This window comes from Aspergillus flavus, chromosome 3 (genome assembly GCF_009017415.1).
Source record: "Aspergillus flavus chromosome 3, complete sequence".
NCBI lineage: Eukaryota > Fungi > Ascomycota > Eurotiomycetes > Eurotiales > Aspergillaceae > Aspergillus > Aspergillus flavus.
Genome location: NC_092407.1, coordinates 2,055,382 through 2,069,972, shown reverse-complemented (window position 1 = coordinate 2,069,972; position 14,591 = coordinate 2,055,382). Strand labels below are relative to the sequence as shown.

The 14,591-nt window shown below is 50.1% G+C and overlaps 6 protein-coding genes across 6 annotated transcripts; 1 reads left to right on the top strand and 5 right to left on the bottom strand.

Annotated features, from left to right (window-relative positions):
• Positions 1–105: 105 nt before the first annotated feature.
• F9C07_4915 (CobW domain protein) lies at positions 106–1,221 on the top strand (the record flags this gene model as incomplete). The annotated part of the gene is made up of 1 exon (XM_041285315.1): positions 106–1,221. One exon carries the CDS (start codon positions 106–108, stop codon positions 1,219–1,221), a length of 1,116 nt encoding a protein of 371 aa, XP_041144525.1.
• Positions 1,222–1,684: 463 nt separating this feature from the next.
• F9C07_4914 (pyridoxal-dependent decarboxylase) lies at positions 1,685–3,101 on the bottom strand (the record flags this gene model as incomplete). Its single annotated transcript, XM_041290842.1, has 2 exons — positions 1,685–2,724; positions 2,792–3,101. 2 exons carry the CDS (start codon positions 3,099–3,101, stop codon positions 1,685–1,687), a joined length of 1,350 nt encoding a protein of 449 aa, XP_041144524.1.
• Positions 3,102–3,890: 789 nt separating this feature from the next.
• F9C07_4913 (uncharacterized protein) lies at positions 3,891–4,204 on the bottom strand (the record flags this gene model as incomplete). Its single annotated transcript, XM_071511287.1, has 2 exons — positions 3,982–4,204; positions 3,891–3,908 (listed from the first exon to the last, which is right to left on the bottom strand). The coding sequence occupies exons 1-2, from the start codon at positions 4,114–4,116 to the stop codon at positions 3,891–3,893; spliced, it is 153 nt and encodes a 50-aa protein (XP_071365012.1). The 5' UTR covers positions 4,117–4,204.
• Positions 3,959–14,162, bottom strand: F9C07_2281930 (uncharacterized protein). Its single transcript, XM_071510529.1, has 3 exons — positions 13,803–14,162; positions 13,624–13,735; positions 3,959–13,565 (listed from the first exon to the last, which is right to left on the bottom strand). The coding sequence occupies exon 3, from the start codon at positions 10,946–10,948 to the stop codon at positions 7,262–7,264; it is 3,687 nt and encodes a 1,228-aa protein (XP_071365010.1). The 5' UTR covers positions 10,949–13,565; positions 13,624–13,735; positions 13,803–14,162; the 3' UTR covers positions 3,959–7,261.
• Positions 6,134–6,455, bottom strand: F9C07_4912 (uncharacterized protein; the record flags this gene model as incomplete). The annotated part of the gene is made up of 1 exon (XM_071511286.1): positions 6,134–6,455. A coding segment is annotated over one exon (322 nt), but the record flags the coding sequence as incomplete, so codon positions are not given.
• F9C07_1397859 (inner membrane protein) lies at positions 11,397–14,361 on the bottom strand. The gene is made up of 4 exons (XM_041285311.2): positions 13,803–14,361; positions 13,624–13,735; positions 11,956–13,565; positions 11,397–11,890 (listed from the first exon to the last, which is right to left on the bottom strand). The coding sequence occupies exons 1-4, from the start codon at positions 13,914–13,916 to the stop codon at positions 11,846–11,848; spliced, it is 1,881 nt and encodes a 626-aa protein (XP_041144522.1). The 5' UTR covers positions 13,917–14,361; the 3' UTR covers positions 11,397–11,845.
• Positions 14,362–14,591: the final 230 nt, after the last annotated feature.

Below are 14,591 nucleotides of genomic sequence, written 5' to 3'. Positions count from 1 at the left end.
TTGTTTTCGCATCGCATATACATACTCACTAAAAAAAAAAAAATATTTAGACCCATAGACAAAACCCCCGATCATTCCAACCGACCCATACGGTATAAAGCGAAAATGTCCCCGATCCCTATCACTATCGTGACAGGCTTCCTGGGCTCAGGAAAGACCACCCTCCTCCTCAACCTTATCCCCCAACTCCCTCAGGATTACCGTCTGGCTCTTCTGAAGAATGAATTCGGCGACGTCGCGATCGACTCCCAACTAGCCTCGACACAATCTATCTCCGGCGTCCGCGAACTCCTGAACGGGTGCATCTGCTGCAACCTCGTCGGCCAACTTAGTGATGCGTTGAACCAGCTCCGTGAGGAGGTCAAACCGGATCGCATCGTGATCGAGACCAGTGGAAGCGCATTCCCCGCGACGTTAGCGATGGAGGTGAACCGGTTGGAGCGCGAACAACCCGGCAGCTTTGTGCTGGACGGTGTGATTAGCGTGATCGACGTGGAGAACTGGGAGGGATACGAGGATACATCGTATACGGCAAAGTTGCAGGCAAAGTACACAGATTTGATCATTTTCAACAAGTGGGAGAAGGTGTCGGAGAGACGATTCGATCTGTGCCTGGACCGCGTGGGAGATCTGGAGGTACAAACGCCGTATGTCAAGTCGGATAAGGGAAGGGTAGACAAGGATGTGTTGTTGGGGATTGATGGGGCTTTGTTTACGAAGGATGATGGGGCTGGACTTACCGACGGGCATCATGATCATGACCATGGTCATGGACATAAGCATGATCATCAGTCCGAGGTAGAGGTGCTGTCTGTTACGTTGAAGTCCTCCCAGCCAGAGCAGACAGTCGATGTGTCTGCCCTAGAGCAGTTGCTGCTCTCTGCACCCAAGGATGAAGTCTACCGGATCAAAGGTATCATGCGTTGCTCCACACAATCGCCCCCGGCTGAATCGTCGGATGCCCTGGCCGAACCCAGACCTGCTGCATCCCAGGACGGAACGACCCGGCATTATATCCTCAACTGGGCCTTTGGTCGCTGGACCTTCACGCCCTCCGAAGTTGTTGCAGAGACGGCTGATCCAGGTGTGGCTGCCCGCATCACATTCATTTTGGCCCGGTACGAATCCGGAAAATGGAAGAAGAAGCTGGAAGCTGGTGGCTTGGTCCAAATTGGAGAGGGGAATGAAGGAGCGGAGCTGGTTGTTGAGCGACTTGTTTAGACCGCTGTAGTATCTTCCTCTTTTTTTGATCTTGAAGTGGAGCTGGCTTCCGCGATGCTGATGACTGTTCATTGAACATAATATGCAATTGAGATGGATGATGTACATGTATCTGGGGATGGTGATCATGAAGGGGTATCTGGATAGACCGCGAGTTACAAAAGAACAAGAGATAGAAATCTATATGGATAAAATAGACCTGAAACGATGCGCCTTTCGTCTATATCCAAGGTATTAACGAACGATTAAATCTATGCAGATCGAAGAGTGGAAGGGTAGGTGAGGAGGGTCTATACACTATAAACTCAATTCAAATCCCGAAATCTACTTCATCAACGACAATGTAAACAAAAACCGCAGCAAGAACAACACAAACAAGTTTCCAAGAAACAGCTCTGTACTCTCCTCCACATTAACAACCCGTTACAAAACTGGTGTAGGTACAGAGCCAAAGTATAAAGTACTAGTACTCGAGGAGAGCAGAAGCACCGGCTTCGCTCGAGATGTAGATCACCTCGTGATTGTCGGAGAAGCCGTTGAAACGGGTGGCGCTACACTTAGTATAGGCCCCCATCTCCTCGAAGAACAGCCAGTCACCGACGTCCAACAGACCAGGCAAGGTGATCCGTTGGCTGATAACGTCGATGCCATCACAAGTGGGTCCCCAGATAGAGTAGGCGATGCCAGCCGAAGTCGCAGCATTCGAGGCATTCGCACAGGTCAGGATCTGGGCCACCGGATGCTGGTGGTCAAAGATGATATTGGAGAAGTTCCCGTAGACTCCATCGTTCAGATAGATCATGTATGCATCGTTGGCCGGGTCCTCGGGGTCCCGCACGTCGCGACGGGCGATCACATTGGCGGCCAGGGTGAAGGCGGTCGCGACGTAGTAGCGACCGGGCTCCGCGATAACACGAATATGAGGCGGGAAATACGTGTCCAATGCCTCACTCAGGACACCAGCAAACTTTTCAAATGTGTCTCCGCTAAAGCCGCCGCCGACATCCAAGGTGTGCAGTTCGTGACCAATTTCAGCAGCCTGGTCAAACACCATCCGAGCATCCTGGACCGCCTTGACAAAAGCAGTCGGGTCTTCCGCGCCCGAGCCGACGTGGAAGCTGACGCCAACGACCTTCAGCTCGAGCTCGTGGGCCAACTCCAGAAGTTGGCGGGCAATGTCCAAAGACGCGCCGAACTTCATGCTCAGGCGGCACAGGCTGGTGGAGTCGTCGGTCAGAATGCGCAAATAGAGCTCCGCATCGGGGAAGCAGGCCTTGATCTTGTACAGTTCGTCGGCATTGTCGAAGGTCATCTGCTTCACGCCCATCTGCGCGGCGTAGCGCAGGTAGGACTTGGTCTTGCAGGGCTGCGCGTAGATAATGCGGCTGGGGTCAATGCCGGTGTCAAGAGCCATGTCGATCTCGGCCTTCGACGCACAGTCGAAGCCGTTACCAAGCTTGGCCATCAGGCGGAGAATCTCCGGGTCCGGGTTGCACTTGACCGCTGATATGCGCGTTAGCCTTGTACCTTGATAATCAGAACGCGTGGTCGGCACCGGATCCAAACCTACCATAGAAAGGCCTAACGCGGCTCAAGTTCATTTTCCAGCGTAGATGCTGTCGGTAGACCTCGCCCATGTCCGCCACATAGAACGCATCCTCGTCTCCAGGAGCGCAACGGTCGGTGTTGACTTCGCCGGCGCGTTTCTTCAACACGTCCATGACGAGATCCTTGGCCGCCAACCTGGATTGCGAGAGGTCATCCCCTCCATTGTTGCTGATTTGACTCAAATTATGATTATAATTAAAGTCGGATTTGTCTTGACTATGTTTAGTCATGCATATCTCAGCAGGAATACACGCAGTCGGTGCCATAACCATGTGCGCTGCGACGATGCACAAAGGTGAAAGATAAGAAGATTAAAAAAAAAATTAAGTGGAGTTACGCGACTGCGTGTTAAGGAGGGCGAAAACTTTCGCAACCGTAGTTGACTGGACCAAGTCTCCTAGACCCTTCCCCCTCAAGAGGAAGAACCTTTAGAGTAGTCCTATGCGGCAGCTCAAGGGGCGAGGGGATGAATTGGGAGGGCGTCAACGGGTTAATAAATGGCGCGCCGGACGAGAACACACGGGGGGAAACCAGCAGGAGGTGGAATGTTGTTAAGAGTGCCGCGGGGACGTCGAGGATAGACAATTTGACGGAAATGTACGAACGAGGCTCCGGGAGCCGTGGTGAGCTAGAGCCTTTGGAATTGAGGTGATTCCAAAGGCCAGTCGTAGGTGCGACGGAAAGTCAGGTAACGGGCGGACCAGAGTCGGCCTAGAAAATGGGGACCTGACGCAACAGAACCAGAACCAGCGGTCAGCAAGTTTGGAAACGAAGCTCTGACCCTCGACTTGAGTGAGAGATTTAATGACGCGGGGAGAGGGAAAGGGGAAGAAGGCCAGGTGCAGAGTTTTTTTTTTCATGCTCGAGGGCCGGGGCGTTCGGTGGAAGCGCACTTAGGGCAAAGGGCTCACACCGTCAGGCAGAAATTGACAGGGAGGGGTTCCAGATCAGGAAGAGACTGAGCGTCGGCAAGGATGGTATTGGCAAGCTCAAAGGGGAAAAAAAACACTCACCTGAAGAAGCAATTGGGGTATGATGGGTAGAGGGAGGGAGAGAGAGAGTCAAGCAAAGAAGAGAGGCTTTTTTTTTATTCGGTGTCCCAAGCTGAAGAAGGATGATGACTGATTTGGTTCTCGCGGGGTGGGTGCTTACGGCATCTCCCGAAAGAAACTTGATCACCCCTCTTGTCTTTTTTCCCTGATCTGAAGGGTATCCATACCGTCCCGTAAGTTTCCCGCCAGTGGCCACCGCAGCGTCACATCCTGTAATTCTGCTTGGTCCATCCATGTCGGTTCCTGCTGTTCCAGCTTCGCCCCTGCAGGTCTCGACGCACTCGATCCTCCCCGTTGGTGGGATTGCTTTGATCCATGGACATCCCCTCCCTTTTCCCCCAAAAATAAACATAATAAGAAATGATTTTGAACTAAATTTTTGATCAAAAGGTTGTCCAATATTTCCCTCATTGCCAATCACAAACCCTCTGAGAATCAAGTCCGAGTTCGGATTTTAGGCAGACCATCATAGATCATTTTCTGGACGTCGGGTCAGGAATGGATGCATATCATGAGGAACGGAGTGAACTCTATCCCTCCGAGTTAACCCCTTTCATCCATGCCTGCATCATTTTCAGCTCCATTGTCGAAGCCGATATCTTGCCTGCGCCTCGGGTATGGAAACGGTCCCGCGATGTAATAGATTATATTCCGTGCTCGATCATTGGATGATCTGGGTGGTCCACTGGAAATGTATTACGCGCAGGAAGGAGATACACTACGGAGCTCCTCTCTGGAGCTCCATCCGCAAATCCACCCGGAGGGGCTGTCACGTGTTCTGTAGTTCCTCTCATCTGCGAATCTTTGGACATGACAACCACTATTCAAACTGCAACTTTTTTTTCTTTTATGTATTTCCAACTTTTGAGACCACCAAAATTAAGAAAATGGCAGGCTGTACTTTATCAGCTTATCCCGATTGTGCAAATCACATTTTAGGGCACATACCCGGCTAGGCCACACCTTTTCCCTTCTGGTCTTGTGTCTTTTTGCTATTCTCTTCTATTTTTTGGGTTCAGCTTAGGTGTGATCAGGTATCGTATGACGGATAATCTCACTTCTTGGAAGAATGATATCAGAGGTTTCCAGTGCATCGTATCTACTAGTGAATACACCAGGCTACTCCAGAGTATGCTTCACTAAACTTCAATTGATCCTTCTACCACGTATAAGAGGTACTCCTGCAAACACCATCGTCAGGTCAGCCAAAGTGTCCACATGAGCTCGAGCGGAGAAAATTGCACCAGATACACATGCCTGGAATGGACGACGGGTTAGTACTGTAGAAGCCGGTGATGCTGCACGTGGGCTCGATGGACTCGATCTGGAAGGTTGGAGATAATACCTTGATAGCACTAGAAGAGTGCTCGGTGTGGTACTCGGAGATTGCAGTGGCAGGGGGAGAGCCGATAGTCCGACTTTCGAAAGCAAATCCCTTGCTTCTATCGGCATACAAGTGCTCGGACATGGAGCAGAGGGGACAGCTTTCCCCACTCAAGTACTTATGTTTCCCCCAAACTACATGGATGCTTCGAATATCTTTTGATGCCCTGTGATGAGGGCATAACTTCACACAACGCTATTCGATCTCGACCTATCATGATATGGCTGCATGGGTGGAGCTCTCTCTAATTCGAACGTATTAGCACAATACGACGATGTCACTCGATTGATAGTCGATAGAGTGTCCATTACTCTTCTACGGTGGAACGACGTTGTATTAAAGGCAAGGGAGAGCGAGAACGAATATATTCAGTTGAAAGCCATATGAGCCAGATGCGGTCAAGTTAGAAAAATATAGCTACTTAACGAGGGCAATTATGCAAAGCTCATATATGGCTCCCTGCTACTTCACTACGTGAAAAACAGGGGCCACTAACCACCGGCCAACTCCTTTTCCCATTCATATAGGTAGTTGGTCATACGGGGATTCCAGCTATCCATGTATCCATTGATGGGCACAAATTGCCCTCGTCACTAGAAAGCTGATAAAGACCACCCTACAAGCGACATATGAAAACGACATAACTCAAAATATAACAAGCTCTCTGGAAGGTATATGATTTGGATTGATAGATGGATAAAACTACCTCAGCAACTAAGCACAATGGGTCCCTGATCCCACTGTGCTACCGCCTGGCTTGTTCTTCACTAGCGTTCGCATACCAATACCTCACAGCTTCCTGGTCGGTCTAGATCTTTCCGACGTGCAGACTCAGCACGCCGGCTTTTCACTAATTTGTTATTCTTACTAGCATCATGTTCTGACTCTTCCATGGTTTCTCGCCAGCTCTCGATTTCCTTTGTTCCTGGTTGTTGCCTATGCTCTTGGTCGGCTTTAGAGCATTCGCTAATCGCTTCTTCAAACTTCGCACCAGACTCGAAGAATGGCCAGCGCACATCCGTCGCCTTTTGGCCAGTTACTTCTCCACTCTCGCCATTGACTGGCTCTTGGGAAAATATAAATGTCTCGGTGGTGTCCACGGAGTCCACTGAGCCCTCTGATAGCGGCGTTGTATTACGTTGATATTGTTTTGCTTTTTTGGCATTGCGACATCTCAGAATAAAGCACATCGAGTTTGACGCCTCTCATACCTTGCCGTGAGACAAGACCAGATAACAGTAACTGTTCGAAAAGATGTAGGCGATGCTAAATGAAGCATACACGCCAAGATGATAGTGTTCTCTGAGGAAAACCATGGTAGTGATGTGCCATGACCGTGCTTTATACCTTAGCGGAACGAACTTATACACATGCTGCAAATATCAAATGATCTATAGAATCTCATTGTGGAGATCTAGTCGTCGTCTCAGATCTATGAAAGGCCTTTGACTAGGAGAATGGCTCCTTACTAGTCCTCTAAATTGGCCCATTGGGAAACCTCGCACAATGTTTCGGAGTTGCTTTTATTGTTCATGTGAATGGTGCCGTGCAAGCATGAAAGCAATGCGGGTGATACTTGTCTCTCGGCATTGTATATGTGCCGGATTTCGGTCATTGTCGGATTAGAAGGTTACAACAAGGATTCTTTGTCTGTAGAAGGTTTTACGTCTATCGAAACCTGGTGATCCCCTAAGGAGAAAGGCTGTATGGTTGCCTTATTACTGATGATCAAGTGATGAGACCGTCAATGTGCAGTATGGTAGCGAAATCTATCAACGCCCGCAAAGAGGTACGTACAAATGTTGTTGGATTAAACAAAGTAAGTAAATATGTACTAAAACATGGGGTGAGAAAGGAACAGTGTATCAGGTATCAGTTGCGGTTACAAGGAGCAAAGCAGTCTCAAGGAAAGGGGTATATAGAGATGGCTGGAAAAATAAATGAAAACACCAAGTTCAAAAAAGAAAGAAAAATCCTTAAACAGTAACAAAACCCATCACAGCCAGAGGACCCACCTAACACCAGATATTACGCCTCGGAAAACACCCCGGAAAACCTTGAAAGCCATGACGATCAACCATACCCACCACAATATTCCAACAAGGGCCCATTCGAGCATCACAAATCCGGTACGTCGTATCCAGCGTAACCGACGATGGCGCCTCCGGATGCCTTTGTCGAGGGTGTCGCTCAGCTGTTTCACCGCGAGCGTGCTGGTCGTATTGAGTTGAATGCTCAAATCTTCCGCATCTTGTGCGGCAGCCCGCACACGTGGATTGAGAGAATTGTTGACGAGATCTTCAAGTGCGCCGAGGTGAGATCTCAGGGCTGATGTTTTAGCACCAGGGTAACCATCCATTGATCGCTTGAAGAGCTCCTCTGATTTCTCAAACCTCTTGACCAAGGCTTGAACAGCAAGATCGAACTCATGCGACCGAGGCACTTCCGGAACTGGAGTGTCGGAGCCAAACGCGCGTCGAACAAACTCAGGCGGAGGACTTCGTACAGTATGAGCCCGACGAGTGATCTCTCGCGCCTTGATACCTGAAGAAAGAAGGAGCGCACGGGTACGCTCGACTTCACGTTTTGCCGGGACTCCGGATTCCATCGAAGTCGAAACACTGCGCTCAGAGATACTCCAGCTTCTGGACTGGCTGGATGGCGTAGAACGCCTTTCACGAGAGGACGGTTCATGGGATGCCTTTGCCTGTGCAAGGCCCGTGATCGGTGGCCGAGTAAGACTGTATGGCACAGACGGATCCTTAATTCGGCCTTTCTTGATTTGTTCTCGGATAGTATGTAGCTCGGGGCCAAAAGTCGGAACCTTCTCAAGCTTTTTGCGGCCGTCGGGCCTCTTCTGCTGAGATATCGATAAAACCTCGTTTTTGTTGTCAGTTTCCCTCGCGCTCTTCATCTCTGACTCTGAGAAATCCTTTTGAGGACTACCTAAATCAGATCTTCTATGGCCCTCAGGCTGATCACCCTGGCGGGGGGGAGATGTAAAGGATGACGACGCAGATATGTAACTTTTCCCAGCTGCTTTTTCTGACTCCCTACGAACCGCCAGACTGTAGTCTTCAGAAAAGGTAGGGAGACGGCGCAATGGGACCTTGATATCAGGGGTCCTATCACCTTTTGTTTCATCGGCATCTATTAGAACATTCTCGTCGTCAGACGTGACGTGTGATTCAAAAGAAGATTGTCGCGAATGTGCCAAGGAATCTTTCTTTAGAATAAGACCACCCATTTTTGACACCTCATTACCAACTTTTTCCGCGATCTTCCCAGGGCCTTTGAAGATTCCACGGAGTTTGGACTCATGCTGTGCCAGCCCTTTCCGTGCTTGCTGGCTCGACCTTACCCGGCCATCCTGATGCGTAGAGGGAACTTGATCTGGAAGTGGGCTCGGCTCTAGTCTGCCAGTGCGAGGCAAGCCCTCTGTGTATTCCGATAAACTGTTGTTACGTACTATCTCTGATTCCAGGGAACTATTGTCGACGGCGTCTTTAGGTCGTGAGTTGCTCTTGCTTCTCTCCCGACGGGGAATAATAGCACGTGGAAACCGTCCTTTCGACGGAGATGGTGACCGGCTTGATGGAGGTGATAAATTGGATGCAATACTCGGAAAAAACGTGGGTTGAATAGGAGTAAGCGGCAACTTTCCGTCAGAGGATGTTAGACGGTCATAGCGGTCATCCGCACTTGGTGCTGAGGATATAGATTCTCTTTGGTCTTGGGATTTAATACGATCGGGAGTTTTCCAAGATCGTTGAAAACCTGAGCTCTGTGGCGACCTAGTTTTCATATCTAGAGAACTCTCTTCATCTGGTGGGACGGTATATCCTTTTGTTCTTGATGGTTCAGGCCTTAGCGAAGTAGACCTCTTGGGGGATACCGCGCTTTCTCCCTGGTATTTCCAATATTGCTTGCCATCTCGGCTTGAAGCACTCGAGGAGCTGCTTGATCGTCTTCGTAATTTGTGTCTTCCAGCACTGCTGCGAACGATATGAGAAGGGCCTTGAAATCTATGCCGCCGTCTCCCCCGTCCAATCCGTTTGAACTCGGGTGTCAGCCCAGGATGAGCGTCCGATAAAGAAGTGCGGGAGGTCGACTGGTCTGTGTCTACCGACTCACGCCTGGATGGGAGCTCTTCTTGAAGGCTCCTAGTTTTGGTTTTGAGGGCATCAGATGGGACCAACATTGCAGGATCGGGGTATAAATTATTCCCATCTTTATCTATAATCTTGCTTTTGTTTTGTATATCCTCGACCCATGCGACATCAGCCAACAGTTCTGGCGGGGAGATCATCCAATCAGATTTTGGTCTGCGAGCCTTTACGCTGCTCGCACGACTGGCTCGCCTCAGACTGGAGGAAGGAGAAGCTGCTATAATCTCATCATCCCCCGGATCTTTATGTGACAGGTCCTTCGAGCCTTGATGAAAAGGTGGGAGCTTCAAGCATTCGAAAGCGCTATGGTCTTGTTGATTGTATTGGCCCTTGATCGAGTCGACCCATTCATGAACTTTGCCAACATTAGTCCAACCTTCTGCTTCCGTATCGATGGGACATCGCTCGCGGAATCTAACTTTGCGGTTTCGGATGGATTGAAGAGGGTTGTACGAGCGACCTTGAAGGATGACGCCAGCACCCGCTGGAGTAGAATCAGGATCCGCGTGTGCCTCGTACGGTTTCAGGGGAGAAAGCGAAGGAAGCAATCGAAGATACTCTGAGAAGAGCTCGAAATGTCGCCGGGCCTTCTCAGCTCGAGTAAGCGTGCCGTCCGAGAACACGTGTGGCAGGGAGTTTGAATTGGCAGAATCGGGCAGCAGATTTAAGACAGAAGATGGAGCATGTACAGCTTGGTCCGCATTTGAGGCGCCCAAAAGCTTCGAGCGATCATCAACGGGCATCTGGATAAGGCTGTGACGTGGATAAGGGCCGTCATTTTGACTGCCCAGTGCAATAGGTGCACGGCTTTCACTCGGTGAAACAGAAGGCTGGCCTGCCGACGCGGCCCATCTTCCTCCCGCAACGCGACCGGAAGGCACTCGACCATGGCTACTTACTCTTCTAGATTCGCTCAGATTCAATGCTAGATTGACAATTTGTAATGAGTCCCTATCAAGGCCTAGGGGAGCCTCGCTTCCCGCTTCCGTAGTCTGTGACGGCTCGGGTGTTACATCTTGTTGTGAATGTAACGGACCAGAGTTTGCTTGGGAAGCTTCTATCTCCGGGGCTGCTTGTTGAGATTCCTTCGTCGACTCTTTGTGGCGGCTCCAAGGAAATCGCGATCGCCTCTTGGGTACCACAATCTCCGAATTGGGCGGTGTTCCACGCTTCTCCCTTTGTTCCGATTCCGAGTGATGGGCGCGATGATAACTATGTCGGAGGCTGCTTGATCGGGGTAGGAATGAAGAGTCTAGTAGGAAACCTCCTGAGCTGTGTGTTCGTCGGGATCCTCGGACTCCCTTCTCCCCGTCGCGGGAGCTGCTACCAAGTGTGCTGCCTTCCAGCTCCCCACTCTCTCGTCCTTCGCTCATTCGCAAGCTCCTTTGCCGGTCAGGTTTGTCGTTGGATTCCACTCGACGAGAAGAGCGCCACGAGCCAGATCTAAGCGGTTTCTCGTCCACTCTAGGGAGAGGGTTTGGTGGCGTAGGCGATGCATCGGTCCTCTGCGACATCAGAGCCAAAACGGAGTGTTGTTCGGTCCCGGCCGATAGAAAAGGGGGTATGTGACGGTTATCGAGGGACTCATGAGGACCATCAAGGTCAATACCGATGGTCTATCATATTCTATTGAAGAGAAACTGGCGACACGATGAAGTTGAAGGATTTGAAGGCCCCTTTCATTATCGAGGTAAATAGCGACGATCACTTTTAAGTAAGTTGTACTGTATTGTATCTACCCCATACCTTTCCCGGGCCGTGACGACGGATTCCTGTAACGGGTATAGTGCGTCATTGTGAGGAAGTGCCTGGGACAGCTATTTTTAATTCTGGAATAATTCCTCTTTTGAACACTTTCTAGCATGGCCGAATGCTACTAATATGGATGTTCCTTTCAAATTAGTCTCTCACGTTCTTCCCGCCACAAGACCTCATATATAGAAGTGTCAAACTAGGAATATATTTCAACAACAAACCCTGCTATTCTCTCTTTCACTCATAATGACACCGCTGCCTATGCATAGATAGGGACAACTTGGCTAAGTATGATGTTTGAAGTAGCTTACTATGACAGACGAGGAAACTGTCCCCGGACCTGAACCATGACAGTAGGAGATGGTGATGGTGAAATATCATGGGTTTAGGGTGGAGTAGCACCACTTACTACCCATGCATGCATGCCCTCTTCACTCGTCAGCATCACTCTAGAGTAGTCTCAGCATGTCGGACATGCAAAATATAAAGCTTGACACACATCGTTGCGTACAATCTCGTAGACAACACAGTAACGAGACAAAGGGAAGGTTCTAGTATTGAGGTCTAACGACGCAAGAGAACATCTAGAGGTACAGGTGCTGTGGATAGAAGGCAAGAAAATTACAGGAAACAAGGAATTGACGTTATTTATTGATCTATTCAACTCTCAGGCACTGAAGACGAGCCTCAGTTTCAATGACCTACAATGTCAATGAGTTAGCTTGGAATTGTTGACGAGAAGTGACTTTGTGTTTAGGAACCATACCTCTAGTGCTTGCTTCACTTCCAGGACCCTGCGCACGTCTCCGAGCCAATCCTTGCTCAAAATCTTTGCCCACCCCTTCAGACTGTTCATCTCACGTGCAGCGGCATCAAGGTCGCCCTTTTCCAGGAGGCTTTCAGTGCGAACAAGAACACTCTCAACATCATCGCTGTGGGCGACAGGGTCCTTCTTGAACATGACCTTGCTCAAGACGAGGCTGGCAGCGTGGCTAGCAATGCCCGCATCCTCAGGCAGAAGGCTTGCCTTGCGAACCTCATCAGCGACGCGGCGGAAACGTTCAATGATCTGAGACTTCGAGGGAATGCCACGCTGGTATGCTGTAGGGTTGATAGATGCAATCGCAGCCTCAACCACAGGGTCATCGGCAGCCAGTTCCTTCACAGCAACAAGCTCCCGAACAAATGGACGAGGGGTCGAAGAGCGCTCAAGGACGGAGCGGACTGCATCCACAGCGACTTGAAGTTGCTGGGTCTTCAGGTTAGTATCGATCACGTCCTTCCAACTGCTAGTAAGCTTTTCCAGCTCGCTAACGTTGGCGGTCAGTTCGTTAAGCTTGCTAAGACGGCCCTCACGCTCTCGCTCAACAAGATCCTTCACTTCGTGGAGGTACTTGCGATTGAGTTCAATGGCTTGTTCAACCAATTCATTCTGAAGACGCTGTTCAGCAACTTCTTGAGCTCTCTGCAGCTCAGTCTGGATCTTCTCTTGGTAAGCAAAAGCCAGCTTCTCCCGCTCCGACTCAAACTCCTCCCGGAACTGAGCAGCATCAGCCGCGCGCGACTCCTCAAACCGGCGGATAAGCTCGCGAGCAGATTCGTCGAAGGTGGCATGGGCTTTGGTGATCTCCTCCTGCGCTGCGCGACGGGCTTCTTCTCTGACGGCAATGATCTTCTCCCCAATCTTCTGGAGCTCCTCCTTGGCTTTGGCGACAGGTGTAGAATACTTGCCAGAGTTCTCATCGGCACTAATAACAGTGATAATATCGTTGAAAGTCTTCACCAACTCTTGCACAATGGCTTCATCTCCCTCATTGACCTGAGCAAATTCCAAGGTTGTCACGGCAGGCAGTGCTGGTTGTCTAGGTTCCTCGGCGTTCTTATCACTGGTTTTGGGTGCCTGATCCTTAGCGGCTTTGTCACTCTTCGCCTTCTCCACGGCGGCAGTCTTATGTTCAGGCTTAGCACTCTCGGTCTTGATTTGGGCTTCGTCACCCTTGACAGCACTCATATGGGGCCCTTTTTGGGAAAGATCGCTTCCAGAACCCTGCTCCTCTGCAGCCTTCGAAGTCAGGCCACTCTCTCTTGGGATTGTAACCTTCTTGCTCTCATCCTTGTGTCCAGAGATGCGGGCCTGGCCCTTCAGGGTGTTCGGGAAACGACGATAGAAGTCCCGTTCCTCGAAGTAAAGAACGGCCTCTTCACCGTACGGAATGTATTCGGTGAAGAAGTCATGGAAGTTGTCAGACTTCAAGGCAAGGAAGACACCTCCACCGTAGGCGAAACCAGATGTGAGAATCAGGTAGAGAAGGAATCTTCGGAAACGTCCCGTTTTACGAGCCGGGGCGGGTGGGGGTGGTGGAGGAGTCTGAGAATCTGCGCATACTTTAGCATCGGGGGAGTCGATGTATTCAATTGACGATAGGAATCGAACCTTGCTCACTAGGCGATGGCTTAGGAATAGTCTCCGGGGGGATGGGTGTTTCGGATGATGGGGAGACAGGGGTAGGGGCACTGGTAGGAGGTTTGGCATCGGCAAAGAATCTCTGGATGGGGAATAATGTAAGTCAGTTGGTGTCCTGAAAGACAAAAATGCACATGGTATCGTCATACCTGACCAGAGAGCCGGCTGCTTGCCCCAGCTCTAGACAGCCATTGCGAAGCCGTCCGTTGGCGAACGGAAGACAACAGCAACTGCCGACCCGGTGCAACAGAAGAGCGCAGCATGACGAGCCGCACTACTGTGAAGTAAACGCTGAAGGCGGGTTTTGTTGAAGGGGGGATGTTGGCGAGAGTGAAAACGCGGACCGGAATTGGGATGATGCTTTTACGAACCGCTCCGATCGTGCACCGCCGCAGAGCCTGTGGCTGGTGACCTCGGGAACAATCGCACCGCCTATAGAAGTTGCCTGGGGCAGAATATTCTCCAATTATACTAAGACACCAACGACCTACTTCGTACTTCAAGCTACGTGACGATTGATGTGAAGCAAAAAGATAATATATGGTTATGGACTTCCTGTCAAGAATTTCAAGAGAAAGTTATTATGTAGGAATAGCATTCGGACGATCCCACGACGACCGAAAATAAGGGGAAGAGATGTAACATGAATTCAGCCCAACAGGAAGACATGGATACAGACGCCGAGAACAATAAAGCTGAAAAAAAGGGCAACTGTTATGCAAAGGAAAAGCACGAAGCGCAGGCACAGCCCTGCTGCATAATGTCTAGAAAGCCAGATCCAACTAGACCCTTGCATGATATCCGACTCCCTTCTCACTTAGTAGCTACAATCGAATATCATGGCCGGAAAAGAAAATGAAATGAACGGGAAATGGTGACTGAGATCAGTGAAGCAATCGAGTTAGGTCTCACAACGACGACTGAAATCTCACAAAATT